The sequence below is a fragment of the Sphaeramia orbicularis genome, chromosome 17, assembly GCF_902148855.1.
Source record: "Sphaeramia orbicularis chromosome 17, fSphaOr1.1, whole genome shotgun sequence".
NCBI classification, from domain to species: domain Eukaryota; kingdom Metazoa; phylum Chordata; class Actinopteri; order Kurtiformes; family Apogonidae; genus Sphaeramia; species Sphaeramia orbicularis.
In genome coordinates, this window is record NC_043973.1 from 22877037 (window position 1) to 22899300 (window position 22264).

The 22264-nt window shown below is 37.9% G+C and overlaps 1 protein-coding gene across 1 annotated transcript in view; it reads left to right on the forward strand.

Annotated features, from left to right (window-relative positions):
- LOC115437362 (collagen alpha-5(IV) chain-like) overlaps positions 1-21766 on the forward strand; it is a 35496-nt gene extending 13730 nt beyond the window's left edge. Inside the window, exons 11-51 of the mRNA XM_030160589.1 lie at positions 23-67; positions 153-236; positions 1391-1444; positions 2357-2422; positions 2999-3043; positions 3136-3189; positions 3280-3321; positions 3507-3588; positions 3753-3788; positions 3937-4113; positions 4756-4845; positions 4942-5019; positions 5135-5205; positions 5295-5483; positions 5574-5745; positions 5858-5947; positions 8199-8306; positions 8407-8501; positions 8868-9018; positions 10121-10225; positions 10406-10570; positions 10999-11085; positions 11259-11396; positions 11563-11661; positions 11752-11847; positions 11940-12079; positions 12343-12433; positions 12534-12614; positions 12786-12884; positions 13045-13092; positions 13524-13706; positions 14349-14479; positions 14667-14739; positions 14974-15048; positions 15322-15447; positions 15609-15704; positions 16214-16423; positions 16538-16715; positions 18624-18738; positions 18834-19006; positions 21652-21766. Of these exons, the coding sequence (XP_030016449.1) occupies positions 23-67; positions 153-236; positions 1391-1444; positions 2357-2422; positions 2999-3043; positions 3136-3189; positions 3280-3321; positions 3507-3588; positions 3753-3788; positions 3937-4113; positions 4756-4845; positions 4942-5019; positions 5135-5205; positions 5295-5483; positions 5574-5745; positions 5858-5947; positions 8199-8306; positions 8407-8501; positions 8868-9018; positions 10121-10225; positions 10406-10570; positions 10999-11085; positions 11259-11396; positions 11563-11661; positions 11752-11847; positions 11940-12079; positions 12343-12433; positions 12534-12614; positions 12786-12884; positions 13045-13092; positions 13524-13706; positions 14349-14479; positions 14667-14739; positions 14974-15048; positions 15322-15447; positions 15609-15704; positions 16214-16423; positions 16538-16715; positions 18624-18738; positions 18834-19006; positions 21652-21766 (4353 nt within the window). The remainder of the gene's footprint in view (positions 1-22; positions 68-152; positions 237-1390; positions 1445-2356; positions 2423-2998; positions 3044-3135; positions 3190-3279; positions 3322-3506; positions 3589-3752; positions 3789-3936; positions 4114-4755; positions 4846-4941; positions 5020-5134; positions 5206-5294; positions 5484-5573; positions 5746-5857; positions 5948-8198; positions 8307-8406; positions 8502-8867; positions 9019-10120; positions 10226-10405; positions 10571-10998; positions 11086-11258; positions 11397-11562; positions 11662-11751; positions 11848-11939; positions 12080-12342; positions 12434-12533; positions 12615-12785; positions 12885-13044; positions 13093-13523; positions 13707-14348; positions 14480-14666; positions 14740-14973; positions 15049-15321; positions 15448-15608; positions 15705-16213; positions 16424-16537; positions 16716-18623; positions 18739-18833; positions 19007-21651) is intronic.
- Positions 21767-22264: the final 498 nt, after the last annotated feature.

The window sequence follows — 22264 nt, forward strand, 5'->3', positions numbered from 1 at the left end:
CAATTGCTGTTCCGTTCCTCAGGGGCAAGAAGGCATAGGTGGTATTCAAGGTCCTCGTGGGATGAAGGTAAGTCTTTATTTTTGTGTTTGTCCGTTGTGTAGGGTTACTTTTTCTACCTCAGTAACAAGGATGGGCATTTTGTTTTACACAGGGAAGAAGGGGACCACGAGGTCTGCCTGGTCCACCAGGTCGCACTAACCTCTACGTCTCTGGAGGCTACGAGTTACTTTTCAAGGTAGAGAGCGTTCAATATATTGATGAACGCAATAGTAACATAATGTAATGCAGGGGTATCAAACATTTGGCCCAGGGGCCTAATGTTCCAATCCGGCCCATGGGATGAAATTATGAAATGCAAAAATTACACTTTAAGATGATCACAAAAATTTTGTTCAGGTTCTACAATACAAATCAGTAAAATATTATCATACTGACCTTTACATGCTCACAACTCCAAATTTCTGTCTGTAAATGTAAACATATTCATGTAATCTTCCACTAAATTTACACTAAAACAAACTATCATTTCACACAAAATGTAAATATCCTGAACAAATATAAACAAACTGAAATGCCTTAAGAGAAGTGTAATTTTAACAATATTCTGCTTGTTATTAAATGTTTTGTGTATTTGTAGATCCACTGTGATCTGAAAGTTGTAATGAACATATGTAAACTGAGGCATAATGTTAAAATCACACTTATTTTTCTTGAGGAATTTTAGGTTGTTCATGTTATTCACCTTGTTTTAAAGGCCAGTTTGTAGATGTAAACATTGTCATCATGTAAGGAAAGTTTAGACTTGACATTTTTTATATATAATTATGTTATTATTTTACTGGTCTGGCCCATTTCTGACCAAATTTTTGTTTGGCCCCTGAACTAAAATGTTTGACACCCATGATGTAATGGCTGTACTGAAACAATCACAATTACAGTTAAAACCAATATCCACTCATTTTCTTCTACAAATCCACAATTGTGTTTTGGGTTATAGTACAGTGAAAATAACTCACCAGTCACAACTTTATTCTGTTTTTTTGTATTTTACTTCATAAATGAAAGACAAGCCTAGTGATATCATAGTTCAGAAGCATCAGCAATTACCAATCAGACATATTTGGTAGTCATTCTCTGTAAAGGCTTTAAATCACTTCAGTAAATGTCATTGAAATGTCACGTCATGGAGATGAGAATTTAGCAAAAATCATTACAGACATTTGAGATCATGATTATGATTCATGCATAATTTCATAACTTGTAGCTGTTAAATTATTATGCATATGTTTAGACCAAAATGCTAGGGTAGACAGAATGATGCATTTTTTTAGACTCCCATTCTTGTTCCTATAATGAATATATCATAACAGGGGTTTATTTCATCTTCAGGGTTTAAAGGGGGATGTAGGAGATGTAGGAGAAAAAGGCTGTCAAGGTGAACCAGTAAGTATCTCTTTTTAGCTTTATAACAATAGCACTGTTAGTATCAGACATAACACATATTAACCCTTTCATGCATGAATTATGAGAGCCTTAATCAAGATTTTTTTTCCTGAGTGTTTTTATTCCTCTAGGCATTAAAAAAACAAAGCAATTAAAAAAATTTTTATGAACCTATTTTTCAGGGAGTTGCAAAAATGTCCACTCAGCTGGACACCATACATTGAATTTTTGAAGCAAAGAAACATATTTACTGATATACTGTATGAAAACTATGAAATAAAAACATTTTTAATGCAGCTAATATGATGTTTTCCTCACATTTTAACATACTTTAATAAAGACAATATGCAAGAAAGAAAAAAAAAAAAAAAACTGTTAAAGGTAGGGTAGGAAATGTTTTCCTGGAGCATTTTTTTTTAATTATTATTATATTGCTTAAAATCCCCTTCACACCCCAATTTGCAACCACTTAATTAAATGCTCCAGCAAAAAAAAAAAAAAGAAAAGAAAATTTAGATACCTGTGGAATGGACAGGACTGAAAAAACACCATCCAATCATTCTAACAGGCCCATCGAAATGATTAAATGGTGATATGTCTATCAAACTCAGCTGGTGCAGATCAGGTTTATGAAGAACAGCAAAGTTACAGTAATGGTATAAATTACAGTGTATTGGATGATGCATAAGTGTCCACTGCATTGGCTGATATGGAACTAAAACGACAAAATCCATAAATATACAAGAGAACAGCTAGAGAATACATGTCCACTGTAGTGACCACTATGCATGAAAGGATTCAAATTAAGTGCATTTTTTTTTTTTTTTTTGAATCTTCAAAACCTCCATCTAAAGGTTTACTCTACTGTACGAGTGTTGATTGACCTCTTTTTTTATGAAAATGTATTTTTAGGGAGACCCTGGCTATGGTCAGTATGATAAAGGAGCAAAAGGCGCTAAAGGACAGGAGGGTCCAGAAGTAAGATACCATTTCACTTCCTCTATTCACCCACAGGGGAGATGTGTTCCAAACTCTAAATTTGCTGTGACCTTTGTTGTTGTGCCACATCCTTCCCCATCCAAACAGATTTTTCACACTCACACTGCACTGACAGGCTTCTTGTAATGCCCTGGGAATAGCTTAAAAAAATGATCAGCAGAGGGCAGTAATGCAGCATTTAACTCAATGTGATTTTCAATTGAATAAGGGAAGGGGATGAAGAAACAGTAGCCTTACCATCAATCAAAATAGGCCACTTCACAATGCTTCTGGTGGAGGACTTATCACATATTAAAACATTTTATAGTTAGTACTCATAAGAGCTGAGCTACAGTGTATGTGAAATCATGATCCATAGTTGGAGTCATTTAACTACTTTCTAAATCTATCTGGCAAACCTACCTGTGGCACTGAAATCTAAACCAACATGTGCATGTGTGTTATTGTTAGATAGATTCTGATCTGATTTGATAGTATACACACAAAAGGCAAGACTCTGGATGCCTAATGCTTCTATAAACTCATGATCCTATATGTCTTTCACTTTCCTCACAGGGAAAACAAGGAAAGGATGGTGACCCTGGGTATGCTGGAATAACGGTACTGTCCTAATGCACTTGACTTGTACACTATATGAAGTATGAAGAGGCTGTTTTTGTGTGATTTTCACAGCATATCTTTGCTCTTTGTAGGGGAGGCCAGGCCGAAAGGGTGAAATGGGATATCCAGGAGCCCCAGGAGGATATGTCAGTAGTACTAGAAACTGTACATACATATATCTTAAGTGTGTTATACACTTTGTTTCATCAAACTTTGTTTTATGCTTTGATTTTTAGGGTGAAAAGGGAAATAGGGGTCTCCCTGGTCCACCTGGAGATGTAAGGCTTATCTTTTATTTTTCATAACTTATTAGTCTGGATTCATTTGGTTCTGTTTTAGTTTGATAGTAGTGTTTGTCATTGGTAATAACCTTCTTTCCTTTAAGCATGAATTGACAAAAAATGATGCATTGATCATTTCTTTAATGTTTCACCATGATTTCGCTCCTGGTGGTTTGTTGCAGACATTTTGGATTATTGATCCACCTAAAGGATTCATTGGAGATCCTGGTCCACCAGGTGCACCTGGGCTCCCTGGGCCACAAGGTTGGTGAACATTATGTGTTCAGAGATTGATCACGAATAATCAAAGTCACAGGATACCATTATTTTCATACTCTGGGTTTTTTATACTTCTAAGGATTCTAGAAGTAATGAAAATAATATATGTATTTGTAAGAAATAACAATGTTTGGTATTCTTTTTGTCAGGTATTCCTGGGTTTGAAGGACCAGATGGTCCACCAGGTAGGCAGTGATTCTCCCTTCTCCCTACCCAACCCTCCTGTTTCCTTCTTCTTCCTCTTCTTTTTTTTGTAATTGAATTTATTTGAATATTAAGACATTTGCATAATCTGAATATATCATTTAAAGTCTATCATCTCATGTTGTACAGGACAAATTTCTGGGGGTTATGTGCCAGGACCACCTGGCCCACAAGGTTTTCCAGGTCCTAAAGGGGATAAAGGTGAGCCAGGGGATGTGTATATTGGAAGAGCAGGTCTAGAGGGAGACCCTGGTGATCAGGGCCCTCCTGGAGATCAGGGCCCACCTGGACCACCTGAGGACAGAAGTATGTGAAAATGTTTCTCACTTGCTACAAGCTACCTAAATACTAACACTGATACATTTTCTTCCTCTAATGGGGATTTTATTTGATACTGAAATTTGTCCTAAATCAGTTCTTAATATGTGTCTTCTTCAGTTTTTCATTCATGTTTTCAGTACTATTTTATTATGTGTTGTGGTAAATTACTGAGACAGGAGCATTTTCCTAAGAAGAGACGGTCTATCTTGGATTTTCAGCTGACATTCCAGTCCACACTATTTGAGTACCACCTATGAAAATGCAAATGCATAAAATTTTCCAACTTGAGAAATTGCACAATGAATCATTCTGCCTGAAATACCCATTTTGTGTCACTGTTGACTGTGATCTTATGCTATCCTTGATATTTCAAAAATGAGGATTCATTTGCTGTGTCCGAGAAATTACTAAACAGAGAAAATATTGTTGATAAATAGGGGTGGTTAAATTCAAAATGAAGTGGTTGAAATTACAATATTTGACACAATTGCTATGCTTTAAATGAATTTCTAATTTTTGAAGTGTAACAAAACTGAACTAGAATAGTAAGTGCATGAGGTATAAATGTATTTTTTTCTGATTACAGTTGTGCGAATATATAGCTTTTTTTTTTGGCATTGCTTCTAGGTAACAGGATTGTCAAGGGCCTACCAGGAATGAAGGGAATGAAGGGTGTCCCTGGACCGACAGGATATCCCGGACGGTTTGGAATGAAAGGTTGGAAATGAAATGTTCTGGACGATATCTCTTCAAACTTGCTAGTGTCCATTAACTACGTTTGTTGCTGAGTTTTTCAATGTCTTGATTGTATAGGAGAAAAGGGTGAGCCTTGTTATGACTGTGAAGGACGACAAGGACCACCAGGTCCTCCTGGTCCCCCTGGCATCCCAGGTAAAACTGTTTACTGTATTACCTGAAAGTCTATCCAGTTTCAAATGTATTTCTGTCAGTAAGCTTGAAAAGACTCTGTATATCATTCTTACATTTATACCTTTCTCTCATTCAGGACAAAACCAGGGTCGAGGTCCCAAAGGTGACCCAGGTTTCCCAGGACCTAGGGGTGCACCTGGAAGAGAAGTAGGAAAAAGTTTTGCTGTTGCAGATTTTTTCATTGCTGTTGTTGTTGTTTTGTGGAGAACTTGAAAAATATCATTCCTTTATGCTAGGGTCCTCCCGGTCAGACAGGATACCAAGGCCCACCAGGACAAAAGGGAGAATCCTACTCCCACAGAACCCCTGGGATAAAAGGAGAAAAGGGAGACCCAGGATATCCTGGAAGGCTTGGGGGAGATGGCCGTCCTGGGTCTCCTGGGCAGCCAGGTCGCAAAGGTGGGAGGGGCCCACCAGGCGATTCGGTGAGAAGGTTTTGACAGATGAGATTGATTTTTATCCACTTGTGTTTCAGCGTACTTGAATGTTGATGTGAATGTTTTACTACTCCCAAGTATGTCTATCCTGGTGTGGAGGGAGACCGTGGTACTCCAGGTCCACCGGGGCCTTCAGGCACACCAGGTCCAGAAGGCCTCCCTGGCCTACCAGGATATGGGCCTCCTGGATATCCAGGAAGTAAAGGAGATGTTGGTGTCCCTGGCCTGCCTGGAAACCCTGGGATTCCAGGTACAGAGTCATATTAAACAGTAGACAATTTAACAAAGAAAAATGTAGACAGACACATAGACAGATCAACAGATCAACCTATTTTTAACATTTCTCCCTTCTTCCTTAATAGGCCAGAAAGGAGAACCAGGCTATGGTCACTTCAAAGGAATTCCTGGACCACCTGGATTTAAAGGGCAACCTGGTTCACCTGGAGACCCAGGTAACTCTAGAGGGGATGGATGGATGGATGGATGGATGGATGGATGGAATAGTCACTTATATAGAGGGTATGCATGTGACGTCACGGCTAGCTGAAGTCACCGCGGTTAAGCCCACTGAGAGGCAGAAAGGGGGAGATGAGTAGTAGGGTTTAATACTGTCTAAAGTTAAGAACAATATTCAGTAGAAAATGGGGAAGAGCTGTTGTGCAATTGATTGTATGAACAGGTTTGAAAAACAGTCGGAGCTATCATTTTACAGGCACTGAAAGACAAAGAAAAGAGACGTAGATGGATCCACAAATCCAGGAAACCAAACCTGGATTTGTGGATCCCATTTCGTGTCAGGTAACATTAATTTATGCTGTTTTTTTGGGTAAAACCATACCTTAAATGACATATTGTTTTGGCTAATGTTACTACTTTGTAAAGCTCTTGGTTTCATGATCAGATCTTTCATGGTTTTTGTCTTCATTTTGTGATTCTGAACCTTGTGCTCTACATGATTAGTAAACTAACTTAAACTGAGGCTAACCCAGTTTTTCAAATACGGGGGTAGTGGAGCACAAAGCTATGACAGAGTATTAGGGCCACATGAGAAAATAAAAACGCTTGTCACTACAAGTATAAAGTCATAAAATATTGATTTAAAACCTGTAATTTTATGATAATAAAGTCAAATACAAAAAGAATCACAATGTAATGAAAATAAAGTCATAGTTATAAAAAAAAAAAAACTCATAATTTAACAAAAACGTCATTCGTTTGTGAGATTAAAGTCATCATATTCCGACAATAAAGCCATAATATTTCAAGAATAAGGTCGTAATTTAAAAATAGCTGCGAAAAATAACATAATTTACAAGAATACAGTCGTACCCAGCTCATCCCCAGCAGTAGTATCTGTGTTGTATAAAGTACTTGATATGAACTAGACGTAAATCTCCTCAGTACCAGTAGATCATGCATATATTCACTGGGGTCAGTACATGGTCTACTGTAAATGGACTTTGGATCAGCTGGTTCTCTGCCTAGTTTTAGCCCCTGGTTTTCAGTAATGATGAACCCATGTATATTTGTTTCAGGTAAAAAAAAAGTGATGAGCCCCTACACCCTGGATGTCAGGATATGCGATTTCGGGCCACATGTCAATGTTCATGGACCACTTGTTCTTTGGTAGCTCGTACGGATCCATGTCGTGTCCAATTCAAGGTTATTATTGTTAACGAAAACTAACGAAATAACAAAAACTAGAATTGAAAAAAACACTAGCGGCATTGTACTCGTGCTACCATTGTACGATTGTATGAGAGGCTAAAATCGCCCAGCATACTTCATAACATTTGAATACGGACATAAAATTGTGCCCAGTAGATAGTCAGGTAATGTTTCTATTCATTTGGCGAGTTTGGCGGCGATTGGGCCTGTGAAGGCTGAGGAAAATCCGTACAAATGCCCCCCTGTGCTGCAACATTGATCGGACACCATGCCAGACGCCGGACGGACGCAGGACACAGAATGTGCATTATAGTAGGATTTTCATTAACTGAAATAAATAAAAACTATAATTAAAAGAAAAAAACAATAACTAACTGAAACTGTATTGTGTGCTTACAAAACTAACTATAACGGATAAAAATTATGGATAAAACTTCCTTCGTTTTCACCTTTGTCAATTTTGGATGGATACAAAATCGATTTATTTCACTTGAGCAATTTTAGCCAGCGGCACCATACGACACGTCATGGTCCGTCACTTCTCGTCACTTGTCGTTTAGAGTCGTCTTCTGGTCCCCAGTCTACCTGGAAACATGGAGAATAAAGTTGGGAGAAAGCAGCAGAGTCCTGTCTGAGATTTATTTGAATACAGCAGCAAGAAAGATAAAAGATATTAAAAAAATTTAACTAATACTAGAACTAAACTAAAGCTAAGCATTTAGAAAAAAAACAAAACTAATAAAAACTAGCAAACCTGCTCTAAAAACAAATTAAAACTAAGTGAATTAGAGGGAAAAAAAAAATCAAAACTAACTAAAACTAAACTATAATGAAAAATCTAAAACTATTATAACCTTGGTCCAATTGTCCTTAATTTAATTTCATATTTCACATTTTCCCGGTCTTGCTGTGTTTACTGCTATACGCCGTCATATTGAGCAGGTTGGTTTTTGCCACTCAGTCTGACTTAGAGGGGTGTGGCCCAGGGGGGAAATGACGTATGTGTATACCCCCTATTCTTTTCCCAAAATTCAGGTAATCCAGGGGTTCCGGGTGTCCCAGGACAACATGGTTTACCAGGACCGAAAGGAGAAAGAGGTGATGTGTCACAGCCTGGGAGACCTGGGTTTCCAGGACCGAAAGGTAAATTACCAAAAGCCTGTCCTGTTTTTTTGTCATTTAAATGACCTTTTCCAGAGAATGTTGAAAAAATACTGTTTCTACCTTGTGTGTTTTTGTACAGGAAATAAGGGGCAGCCAGGTCTCCCAGGTCCCCCAGGAAGGGCCCCCCCTGGTAGGCCAGGTCCACCAGGCACAACTGGTTTTCCAGGACAGAAGGTTTGTAGTACAAAACTAATATAAAATATGTTGTTTAACTGTAATAAATGGGGTTTTGCACAATAATCCTATAACGATACAGTTACAGAAAAAAACAATTTAGGTTCATGTTTAATTCCCCCTTTTTTTCATGGTTCATACTTTTGTGAGTTTAATGTAATTTGAATGAACAGAACCGGCAGAAAAATACCAGTTTTCCAGTAGATTCAAGTGCTTTATAGATAGTGTCTGAGGTACTTTTCAATCCAATAAACCATCATGTAAATTGTAATTTTTTCTCAGTGAAAAATCCAGATAGTTACCCCCCCTCAACACCACACTGTACGGAAATGTCTGTCTGTAAATAAAACATATTGTGATCATCAGGGTGATGGTGGTCCTGGGTACACCGGCCCCCGTGGGTCTCCAGGGTATCCAGGACCAGATGGAGATCAGGGGCCTAGAGGAGATCCAGGGATACATGGTCCTCCTGGGGGTACAGGACCAGCAGGCCTTCCTGGTAGTCCAGGATACAAAGGTATTTGTACAGATACAATCTGTGGTTTATTGACATACAGATTTTTTGTGGTCCTATGTATTTATTAGTTCACCAGCCGATAGGCCATGAGCTATTGTGAAGGTGTTGTGTCTGGTGTCGTCTTTGTTGTCGTCTTTGTTAGCTCTTTCTTTCTTTGTTAGTTTGTTGTTTCTTCAAGCATCTTCTCTGATGAAACTGCTGATTGGATTCATTTCATATGTTTTCTGTAGCTTCTTGGGAACAATATCTACAAATCTCTTAGCAGTTTAGAGAAATTTACACTACCAGTCAAAAGTCTGGACTCACCTTCTCATTTAAATGGCATGAGATGGACTGCAGATAGCCAACAAGTTCTCAGCATCACTGGGAACTCCTTCAAGACTTTTGGAAAACATGTCAGGTGACTACCTCATGTAGCTCATTGAGAGAATGCCAAGAATGTGCAAAGCAAAAAAAAAGGAAATTGTGGCTATTTTGAAGAATCTAAAATATAAAACATGCTTTGAATTATGTTACACTTTTTTAACCACATAATTCCATATGTGTTTATTCATAGTTTTGATACCTTCTGTGAGAATCTACAATGTAAATAGTCATGAAAATAAAGAAAAACGAGGTGAGTCCAAACTTATGACTGGTAGTGTAGATTTTTGAATTTTTGGCAAACTTTCCAAAAATTTAAAAAATTGCCTTAACTTATAATGAGCCATATTTTGATGGCTTATAACATGGAAATGGTTAGAGATATTAATATATTTACTATTGAGGACTGACAAGAAGTCATACATGGACTTTCATTTCATTTGTTGAGTTCTCCTCCAGTGAAAGTACCACCCACTTCTATTGGGAGATTGATCTCATGCATCCAGACCACGTGATTGTAACATAGTGCAGAACCTGACAACCTTGCAAATTCATGTTGTTATTGATTCTTGATAGAACATGCCGGTAAGCTACATGGCCATTGGTCGTATTTTATTATATTACATTCTGTTAAAATAGATTCAATTTTTGGAGATTTATCCAGCCTCAACACGTCTAAATGTAACTCTTACCTTGACCTAACAGCAGCCTTAACACAACTTTTTAACCTCACATACAGGAAGTAAAGGTTCTGTAGGTTCACCTGGACCACCTGGAGACTCATGTAGGGATTTTAAGGGATCAGAGGGACCAGAAGGACCTATAGGTGACCCAGGACCATCAGGTCAGTCTATTTTGAGTTTGTATATATTTTACTACAACTCCAGATGAACATTAAATGCACAAACAATGGTAAAAGAAGAAACATGCCTCATTTTGAACATTTTTTCATCTTTCTCTTTCTTGCTATTTTTGTTAGACTCCACCCCTACTTTGTACTGACTATCTGTCATTCTTCTCCCAGGAAGTAATGGCTATCCTGGTGATAAAGGTAACCCTGGTTTGCCTGGACCTGGTCTTCCTGGAGCTCGTGGTGTGACTGGTTTCCCTGGGCCATCTGTGCCAGGTCCTGATGGGCTGCCTGGACCAAGAGGGATCAAGGGAGCAAACGGCGTGCCTGGTCCACCAGGTCTGGCTTTGCTACTTTCTAACGCAAAACTTTTATTTAAGTCTTCATTACACAGCAATCAGGATGTCAAGGGTTGAAACTGTTTATACGTAGTTTAAAATCCCATTCTGTCATTAGATGTCATGTACGAAGACATATCCAATGAAATACATCAAAAGTGCTTAAAGGATATAATGTATTTTCCTGTGCTCCTATGGTTATTAAGAGCTAATTTTTATCATAAGTACGTTAATTCTTTCCCAAAAAGGTGCATTATCATCATCGACTCTTAAAAATGCAGAACAGCATTTTCTTTGTGTTATATTAAGTTTAATTTTAGAAACAATCTGTACTACACAGTCTACCACATTGTCGTTAACAGATGTCTTAAAATACTTAGACACATTGTAATCAGAGAAAGCTACATATCTTGACTGCAATACATATAGGTCTGAGAGGAGACCCTGGGCCAGATGGAGAATATGGCTATGGGCCACAAGGATTGCCTGGACCCACTGGACCACCAGGCCAAAGAGGTAACATATGAGAACATGTAATTCACCATGATTGAGGTTAGATCCAATAGAACAAAGATATGAAAGAAGATATATAGATACATTTTTTTAATAATGACATAATTTTTGTGTTATTGTTCATGTTAACTTTCAGTTTGTATTATGGTATGAGCATTTTTCTGTGTCTGGTAAAGGTGACCCTGGCTGGGGTGGAGGGAAAGGTTCACGTGGCCCACCAGGCTTGATTGGAGAAAGAGGTCCCCATGGTCCTCCAGGCCTTACACCAGAACCAATAACCTTACTTGGTCCACCAGGAGACCCTGGAGCCCCGGGTAAGCTAGACCCTTCTCCTAAAAGTATTCTGTGAAGTCATAGTATTATAAACTTTCTTACTTGTGGAACAGAAAAGAAGTATTATTTCCATTCAGATATCATTACATGGTCCGTGTGAAGCCTCAAGTTGAAAATTAAATGCAAACTCTGCCCATGGTGTATAAGGTTACCCTGGTCTTGGTGGTCGCTGGGGAGATGGTGGACGTACTGGACCAAAAGGGCCCAATGGTATAGCAGGACAACCAGGAAACCAAGGACAAAGAGGTTTGACATTAGGTTCACGTTTAAGGTGTGACATTTGTTTTCTAGATAGACTCGCAATATTGTGTGTTTTGTGTGCCTGTTTGTGTCCAGGTCCACCAGGTGAACCAGGTATTAGTGGTCCAACAATAATAGGAAGTCCAGGGTCTCCTGGATTTCCAGGAGACCCAGGATTCAGAGGACACCCTGGTAAGGCCTAAGTGTTAGTTTAAGGAACTATGTACACTTTATACAGTTATTGTTTTTGTACCTGAAATAACTGTTTTGTTTTTTATTCACAGGCCCAAAAGGAGAAAAAGGACTTCAAGGAAACCCTGGAGGGCAGGGTGCAGATGGTGTAACAGGTCCAAGTGGTTATAAGGGTTCTAAAGGAGATGCAAACTACCATGGATATGGACAACCTGGTCCAAGAGGACAAAAGGTATTAAGGAAGGATCTGAGATTTTTGACAATTTGTAAAGAAGTAACAGAGCGCTGAAAGTTCATAAATAATTTTAGTCAGGCATTGTGTAGATGTGAATTATATTACCTTTAGGGCAGCCCTGGTAGTTCATTTGGTAGAACACCTAACTAATGAAATATATGTATAAAAAAACTCAAAATATTTTAAAATATTGCTGATTGTCTTTCTTCTTCTTTTGTCCTCAGGGAGAGCCAGGACAGATCAGTAGATATACGAGGAAGGGTCAGAAAGGTGACCCTGGATATGGTGGACCTGAAGGGTCACCAGGATACCGTGGAGATAAAGGGAACATAGGACCTCCTGGACAAAATGGTAAGTGCAGATTTTCATCAAAAGAGGTGCTATTGTATTGATTGAGTTTATTTCTCAGATTTCCCCATACCATAGCACCATTCTCACCCTGCTCTTCCAGGTTCACCAGGTTATCAAGGGCCAAAAGGTGTAGATGGCCCTCGAGGAGGCAAAGGACTAAGAGGACCTATTGGACCACCAGGCAAAGTCTTTATAAATTTCCCTCTGTTTTAATTATTTTTATTTTTTTATAACATTGTACTGCACAAGGACCTATTAAAATTAACCAGGCTTGAAATGTGAATGACTCAAATATTGTACTTATTGTTGTTTATATTTATTCTTAATTTTCTTTTCTTTCTGTTTGCCTCAGGTAGCCAAGGTCCTTCCGGTGGTGTGGGTTATCCAGGTCCAAAAGGTGACCAAGGGCGGGATGGGATTCCTGGACCCCCCGGGCAGAAAGGAGAGACCCGTAAGAGCTTTACTGTCTACACACCTGTAGAGAATCTGTAATTCTTACATACAACTGTTATTTTTTATGTGTCCAAAGTGTTTGCTGGTTGAAGACTTTTTCAATTAATGGTGTATTTAAATGGCTGTAGACTGTCTCATTTTTTTTCTCTTATTTATAGCAATAATATTCGGGAGACCTGGTCCACGTGGAGATACAGGTCCACCAGGTGAGTCTCAGGTAAATGAAGTATTCCATTGCCCAACTTTAAAAGAACATGTCAGAATTTTGACACTTTTGTAAAATAAAAAAAAGTTTTGTTTTATAGCTTTTCCAAGGTCTTCTAGCGTGCACCAATACACACTATATGCATATCAAAAGTTGGACAATGAAATATTCTCAATCTTACATATTGCTGATATGTTGTACTATGTCACTTGTCAATGTATTCATGTTTCAGTGTTTTCCAGTTGTCTTAAATACAGTGTAGGGATTCGTAGGGATTAGATTTTACATATATGAGAGTCTGGTTTCAGCCAGCTCTAAATGTAAAGTGTCATGAGATAACTTTTGTTATGATTTGGTGCTATATAAATAAAATTTGATATATACATATATATCTTTGGTACTACACTGTGGATATCTGTTTCTGTACTGTAGGCCCTCCTGGGAATCCTGGTGGTCCTGGCTTACCTACTGTAGGCGGTGCTGGACCAATAGGAGACACAGGATATGCAGGTCCACGTGGGGCCCCCGGTCCTGCAGGACCTCCAGGAAGAGATGGGACATGTATTCCAGGAGTGAAAGGAGACCGTGGCCATCCTGGTAATCCTGGAAGCCCAGGTGAAGATATTGTATTTATTTTATTAAGTGTCTCATAATGTCATTTATTCCATCTTAATAAAGGAACACAAGATGTTCTTACTAGTAAAGTACAGTTTATCACAATCTATGGATAAGAATATATGTATACTTCTTGAAATGTTTCAGGTCTAGATATCATTCATGCTCGTTCATGTTCAACCAGACATCTGTGCAATTAAGTCTTACCCATCTTTGGCACATGAGCAATTTGGTTGATGTTTATTCTATAAAGTTATTACCTCCGCCAAGGAGGTTATGTTTTTGCCAGGGTTTGTCTGTCTGTCTGTTTGTTTGTTTGTCTGTCCGTTAGTGTGCAACATAACTCAAAAAGTTATGGACAGATTTTGATGAAATTTTCAGGGTTTGTTGGAAATGGGATAAGGAAGAAATGATTAAATTTTGGTGGTGATCGGTGTTGCACACTAACGGACAGACAAACAAACAAACAGACAGACAAACAAACCCTGGCAAAAACATAACCTCCTTGGCGTGGGGGGGCCCACGAGGGGGGCCACTGATCAGCCTTGGCAGAGGTCTGCGCTCTCCGAGTGCTTCTAGTTACTTCTGTTATACTCTAATAACTCATGGAATATCATAAGAAATTTAATACACTTTACACAGGCTATCCAGGTGTGCCTGGTCCTCCAGGTCCCCCTGCACAAGGGCTCAAAGGAGACTTAGGGAACCCAGGTCCCACAGGACAGCCAGGCTATCCTGGACCTCCAGGAGACACAGGCCCACCAGGACCACCTGTAAGTAACCACAGAATGTAATTTTAAGGAATGTTTTTACAAACATGTCTACCAACAGGAATGACATTTTCCATGTTTCAGTCATCTGATCTTCTACTGCTGTGTCATTAAACATCATTAGTGAGTCATTTATTAACTTTATTTGTTTATGTCTGTTAGTTCTTCATTATTGTGTTTATCTCCCCAGGGTCCTGGAGGCAGACCTGGAAATCCTGGACCAAGAGGTGATCGGGGTCTGCCAGGATTTCCAGGGCCCTCTGGTAACATCTGTCTTTTGTATTTCATCCTGTGAATCACATGTTCTCTTTATAGTTTATAATATTAACTTTATACCTTATATTCCAAAAACTGAAATAAATTACAAATGTGACAGAGAATAAATGGGCCAGTCTGTTCAACACAGCAACTTGTATTTGAAAAGGTTTAGCAAGATCTTGGGGATAAAAGCCATAATGTATTTTCCTTGAAATCTATTTATCACCTTGGTATTTTAGGTGTCCAAGGAAACCCTGGATCCACCCCAGGCTTACCTGGTCCACCGGGGAAAAAAGGTTTACCTGGACCACCAGGTGAAAAACTCTATCTTACTGTTACTCACAGTAATCAGAAGTTATGCGTCATGTTCATGTATCTCAAACTTTGACCAGTTCTCTATTTTAACCCTTAATCAGTGATTACAAGAGGGAACAATTCACCATTTCAACGAACACTGTCAGAAAACCTGTCTAGTACTTGATAATTTGTTAGTGTTAGTACTTTACTGACATATGTTCCAGTGAAAGATTTGAAAAAATATTTGTCTATTCTTGGGGAAAACATTTCAAAATATTGTTTTCTTACAGGTCTAAAAGGTCCACCAGGGTATGGCAGGATGTTATCTGAACCAGGATATCCTGGCTTTCCTGGTCCCCCAGGCAATCGAGGAGGCCCAGGGATCACTGGACCACCAGGAACACCAGGACCTCAAGGTCTAAGCCCAGTCTGTGCTTTGTGATTTTTACAATTTGCAACTACTTTTTGGCTCCAGTCTATATCCTATATGTTCTTTCTGTATATGTTGTGTAATAGTTTTGTAGTTCTGGGATTTCTGCCACTTACACCAAGGGAGCTATGGTCCTTTTTGTTTCAGGACAGCCAGGTGTCAAAGGAACGCGTGGTCGCACTCGATCGGGACTACCTGGCTTTCCTGGCCAGAAAGGAAACAAAGGAGCACCAGGACACCCAGGTCTGTATAGGGTCACTTTTATCTACATATGATAATGTGTGTACCAGCATAAAGTACAGCCTTCTAGATCCAGAGTTTTAATTGGTCCATAGTTCACTGTATATCATCTTATACTGTAATAGGAATGCTAACACTTTTAAAACTTCACCTGTAATTTTCCAGACTTAAGCTCAAAATGTCCATTAATGATGGACCTGCAATAGCTAACTCTGAACTGTAACTGTGCTGTTACTAAACTGGGCTGGGACTTAGTTGAAGAAATTTAGGACCACATAACAAACGCACACTTTTCCATATGCACAAATGAACTTTAAATGTCAGGTTGTGGTGACTTAGATGTATAATACCTCTGTGAATATGATTAGCACTATTTATTTTGTACCAAATCAGTTGAATAAATAACTGAATTAATGAAGCAATTATTTGTACTAGTGCAAAGCCACTGAGGGATTTAGCAGGAGACCACTGAGCTTTCATCACACCCACTAAAATTCATTTCCTCTCTGAAGGTGCACCGGGCCCACCTGGAAGCCCAGGGCGCAAGGGTGCTCGAGGGTTACCAGGCAGAGGTGGTCAAGGATATTTTGACGGTTTCTTAATAGCTCGACACAGTCAGAGCACTGTTGTCCCCGGCTGTCCACCAGGCACCAACCTCATCTACACCGGTTATTCATTCCTGTTCATTAATGGAAATGAGAGAGCTCATGGACAGGATCTTGGTAAGTGAATGTGAAACATTCATGTCAAGGAATACTGTGCTGACTGTGTATTATCAAAAGCTGTTTGTCATCGTACTCTATGATGGTGCTTTAATACTTCACACTCTTTCTCAGGCACCATGGGAAGCTGTCTCCCTCGTTTCTCCACCATGCCTTTCCTGTTCTGTGACACAGAAAATAACTGCCGCTATGCTTCCCGTAATGACTACTCTTACTGGCTGTCCACTGGCACGCCTATGCCTCCCAACATGATCGCCATCACAGGGGATAAGCTGGTCTCCTACATTAGCAGGTGGGAATGTAGATGTGAAATCCAAATGAAGCGTCCACTGCTGTAGTTGAAAAAAAGAAGTTAGCCCGTAAAGACTCAGGGTTACAGCCGTGGCCTAGATGGCTGGAGAGTTGGCTTGTGACCGATGGGTCGCCAGTTTGATTCCCTGGAGAATTGTTGGGTGATGTGCCCTTGAGCAAGGCACTTAGCCCCCCCGTTTGCTCCCCCGGCGCCTGATATGGCAAGCCCACTGTTCCTAATATGCAGTGTGTGATGCATTTATGCATGATCTAGTGATGGGTTAAAGGCAGAGGACAAATTTTAGTGTGGTGCATTGTTTACATGCACTGTAAAAAAAATCCTGTTGTTTTTATGGAAAAAAAAACTGGCAGCAGTGGTTTCCAGAACAATACACATCCACACATCAACACATCCAGCTGTAAGCATATTTACAGAGTAACATGTAGATTTAACGTTTTAAACATGTAGATTTAACTACTAAATAGACTGCACTTATTTAGTGCATTTTCTCCACCTTCATGGTGTCCAAAGCACTTTCCAAATCCACCAGGTCCAACTGGGAACAATTTAAGGTTCAGTGTCTTCCATGGACACTTTGACATATGGACAGTCAGAGTCAGGATTCGAACCACCAACCCTTTGGTTATTGGACGACCAACTCTACCAACCCATTAATTTACAAATTTAAAATGTTACATTGTTAAATGTTTACTTTTTTATAAATTATATATATATATATATATATATATATATATATATATATATATATATATATATATATGTATGTATGTATGTATATATATTTATATATAATGCAAATACACCGTTATTTCAACATTATGGTCTTGCAATTTAAACGGCACCACATTGTTTTTCAATTTACAGTTTTATTTTCTAAAAACAATGGAAATACAGAATTTCTACATACAAATCTGGTTTTGTTCACATACTCTTCCTGTAAAAACTACAGCTATATTTGGTTTAATCGTTAATACAAAAATCTTTTCAAAAAAACAACTTTGCATTGTATTGTCACTTACAGTTTTTTATGTTGCAATTTTACAACTTTTTGGTGTTAATTCTACAGTCATTTTTTACAGGGTGTGTGAACCTACTGACAAAATAAAGATTCTTCTTCTTCTTCTTCTTCTTCTTCTTCTTCTTCTTCTTCTTCTTCTTCTTCTTCTTCTTCTTCTTCTTCTTCTTCTTCTTCTTCTTCTTCTTCTTCTTCTTCTTCTCTTCTTCTTCTTCTTCTTCTTCTTCTTCTTCTTCTTCTTCTTCTTCTTCTTCTTCTTCTTCTTCTTCTTCTTCTTCTTCTTCTTCTTCTTCTTCTTTTTTTGTGGCTGTTCCAAAATATTTTTCCTCTTTATATTTGACTTTTCTTAAGTATCACAATTTATTATGACATTATTCTCAATATTTTGCATTTTTTTAGTGAACATCAGATATTTTCCATTATTTAATACTCTGATCATGTAGATGTTCATAAAAGCTCAGATTAAAGTTGAAGGTTATCATATTAAAAACAGAGAAAACTCAAGAAAAAGTTACTTTTTCAGCAAAATCTATCATTAATTGAACATAAACCAATAGTCTCCATCTATCGTCATTGATCCAACTCCATGGGTTTTACTGGTGAATCAATGTTGTAGAAGATGACTATGAACATCCAAATGGGTCATATCTGATGACCATGAAAAGATGAAAAACTGCATTTATACCAGTTCTTTACATGTATTGATAGGATTAGTGGATTACAGGTTATTAATCATTTTAGATCAGTAGATGGTTTTGGACGTCTGTGGCTGTCTGGGTCTTTATGAGTTAAAAAAGTTTGAATACTTCTTTGAGTACTTTGACAGTCCCTGGGATTGTATTGAACGGTTTGTCTCTGCCTGTGCTTTTTAGATGTGCAGTGTGTGAAACTACCTCCAATGTCATAGCAGTCCATAGTCAGACAACTCTGATACCAGAGTGTCCCCGAGGCTGGGAGTCCCTGTGGACTGGATACTCATTCATCATGGTAAAGACATCACATTTTTCCCCCTCAACCTGGATATCATCTTCTTTGCCATTTTTCCTTCTAATGTTCTTTCTGTTGTCCTTGATCCATTCCAGCAAACGGGTGTTGGTGCTGAAGGCTCCTCCCAGCCCCTGGTATCTCCTGGCTCGTGTCTGGAAAGTTTCCGCCAAGTGCCCTTCATTGAGTGTCACGGCAGGGGAACATGTAACTACTACCCTGATTCCTATAGTTATTGGCTGGCCTCCCTTGACCCCCGCAACATGTTCAGGTAATCTGCTCCCCTTTCTGTAATCGCTAAATGATGCATGTTATAGACCGGGGCCTGTCATCATAAAACAGAAAACTACTGACCCTCAAAGAATTTAATTAGTCCTGTGGAAACTCACAATGCTGCTTCAGAGGGTCAAGAGAGTTTGAGTATATCATATAGTAGAAAAGATTTTTATTTATTTATTTATTTATTTTAACCCTTTCATGCATTAATTATCAGAACCTTAGTCTAGATTTTTTTGTCTTGGGTGTTTTTATTCCTCCTTAGGCATGAAAAAAATAATGTGATCTGATGTTTTGTTTTTTTTTTCATGGAGTTACAAAAATGACCATGCATTTAATTTTTGAAGTATAGAAATGTGTTTAAAACCCAGTATCAGAAAGTGATATGAAAACAATGACAGAAAAACATTTTTAATGCTGCAAATCTGATGTTTTCTCATATTTTAACATATTCTAATGCTAGTTATTACTCACTTCATTGAAATAATATGCAAAAAAAACCTCTTTTTGTTTTACAAATAACAGTTGATTTACACTAAAACATATCACTGTTGATTAGGTTTATCAAGAACAGCAAAGTTACAGTAATGGTATGAATGTCAGTGTATTAGATGATGTATAAGCGTCCACTGTATTGGCTGACATGGAACTAAAACAACAAAACCCATGAATATACAAGGAAACAGCTTTGAATAACTGTCCACTGTAGTGACCAATATGCATGAAAGGGTTAATACTCTTTTTATTGAACATTTTCAAAATTATACAGTCCAGCGTAGTACATACAGGTTGTGTGAAATATATAGCAAATCCAAAATATGTTCACCTCAAAGATCTCAAAAGTCCTTATTAAATCTATTTCAGGCAGTTGCAGTCTGAGTTCCCAGATACTCTAACACACAGGTGTCAAACATGCGGCCTGGGGGCCAAAACCGGCCCGCCGAAGGTTCCAATCTGGCCCGTGAGATGAATTTACAAAGTGCAAATTGCAAAAATTACCCTGAAGATATTAACAGTCAAGGGCATCAAACGCAAAAATAATAGCACAATAACCTCAAAATAATGACTCCAAATTTTCTTCTTGGTTTAATGTGAGAAAATAATATGATATTATGCCTATAAAAAATGGCAACACCAATTTTTTCTCTTTGATTTATTACAAAGAACTTTAAATTCTGATATCCTTTAACAATAAAATGTCAATAACCTGAACAAATAACCTGTCCCACGTATCTCAATAAGATTCTCTTAATTCAAAAGAAATTTTTAAGAATGATCAGTTTTTCTAGGAGACTCGACTCATCTGCTCCTCTTTTCAAAAAATTCAATCTTCTCTCAGTTTTTGATGTGAACGTTTACCAGACCTGTGTCTTCATGTACAAATACGTTCAATTAACTCATATTCTTCCTAAAGTTTATCACAATTTCTTTATGTTGTCTTCTGTTATTCACAACTTTCCGACACGATTTTCAAGCAAATTTTATCTTCCGTACTGCCGAACTTCTGTCTGTCAGTATTCTCTGAAATATTGTGGACCAAATCTGTGGAATAATCTAAGACCTGAACTTCAACATCTACTTTATCATTGTTTAAAAAGCATCTGAAAAGGACTTTAATTCATGAAAAAATGTGAGGCTGTGTATCACTCTATTTGTATTTGATGATTTGTAATGTGGATTGCATGTTTATTGTTTTTACTTTAGTTTATTATTTCAGTTATATTGTATTTTTTATTCTTTTTTTTTTTTTTTTTTTTGTGTATTGTTCATTTCGGGGGAGGTATTCATATAAGCCTTCTTTTTGGCTTCTAACCTCTCCCACACAATTTTGTTACTTGTTTTAATGTTGTTGTTTTTTTCTATTGCTGTTTTTATTTTGTGCAAATAAATTAAATTAAATTAAATATGAACAACCTGAAATGTCTAAAGAAAAATAAGTGCAATTTTAACAATATTCTGCCTATTTTGTGCTTTGGTAGATCTGATCTGTAATGCACACATAGAAATCATAAGTTGAGGCATAATATTGATCAAATTGTACTTATTTTTCTTCAGAAATTCCAGTTTTTTTCCAATTGTTCACAGCTTTTTTGTTTTGGATAGAAATAGTTTCATCATTTAATGTTATTTTTTGCATATAAAAAATTTAGAGTTGTCATTATTTATAGGTTATTATGCTATTATTTTACTGATTCCGGCCCGCTGGAGCTCAAATCAGGCTGAATGTGGCCCCTGAAAGAAAATGAGTTTGACACCCCTGCTCTACCACTTTACCAAACTTTGCTGTAAAGATGTCCTGATCGTTCATATAACATCTTATTCTTTCCAGAGAAATATAGTCTGATATCAAAGACTTCCACAGATGTACTGAAGGAGGTTCTTCTCCTACACATTTGGTCATAACAGCCTTTCGGCCCAGCATAAACAAAAAATATACAGTATTATTACGTGTTCTCAGTGATTCAAGGATACATCCCAATAGTCACCAATAATGGATTAGACTGTAATTACTGAAAGAAATATTTTTATTGACGTGATCGAGTTACTTTCAGAGACTTTACCGAGGTGTTAAAAAGCTGTAGGATTTGTAGATGAATTTCTAACGTTATATCTGTACATGTGCTTTGCCCTCTTACACAGTGTACCAGTTTCTCAGACGGTGAAGGGACCTTCTCTACAAAGTGTCATTAGCCGTTGTCGGGTCTGCAGGAAACCATGGCAACCAGGCAGCGATGATAGAATTGAGATCGCTTAGCATTCAGTCGTATATTTTACGGTGCCATTGGAGGGATGAACACTGTGATAAATGTGAAATAAAACACCTTTATGTGCAGTGTGCCGATGTGAATCTGATCTATTGGTGCTTGTATCTTACACATCTGTGCATATTCTGGATATGAGTCTTAATGTTGAATAAAACACACTTAAATTTAACAAAGCCGCCAATCAAATTTGATGATCATGTACTTGTACTTCGCTAAAATGAATAAACTGTCATAGCGTTGAAGTACTGTAGAGTGCCACTAACATGTACTTACTAATGTAAAGACAGCGTCAACATTGTGCCTGGTTTAGTTTCACAGTCAGATCATTGAACACTGTTGTAGATTTTACTAAACAATCCACTGATACATATCATGAGAAGTATTTTTATCAAAATATACATATTTGTGACTGTATATAAAATTTAATGGATAAAGACTCCTCTAATGTTCATGATTACATGTCAGACAACAGCTAGACTACTGAAAAT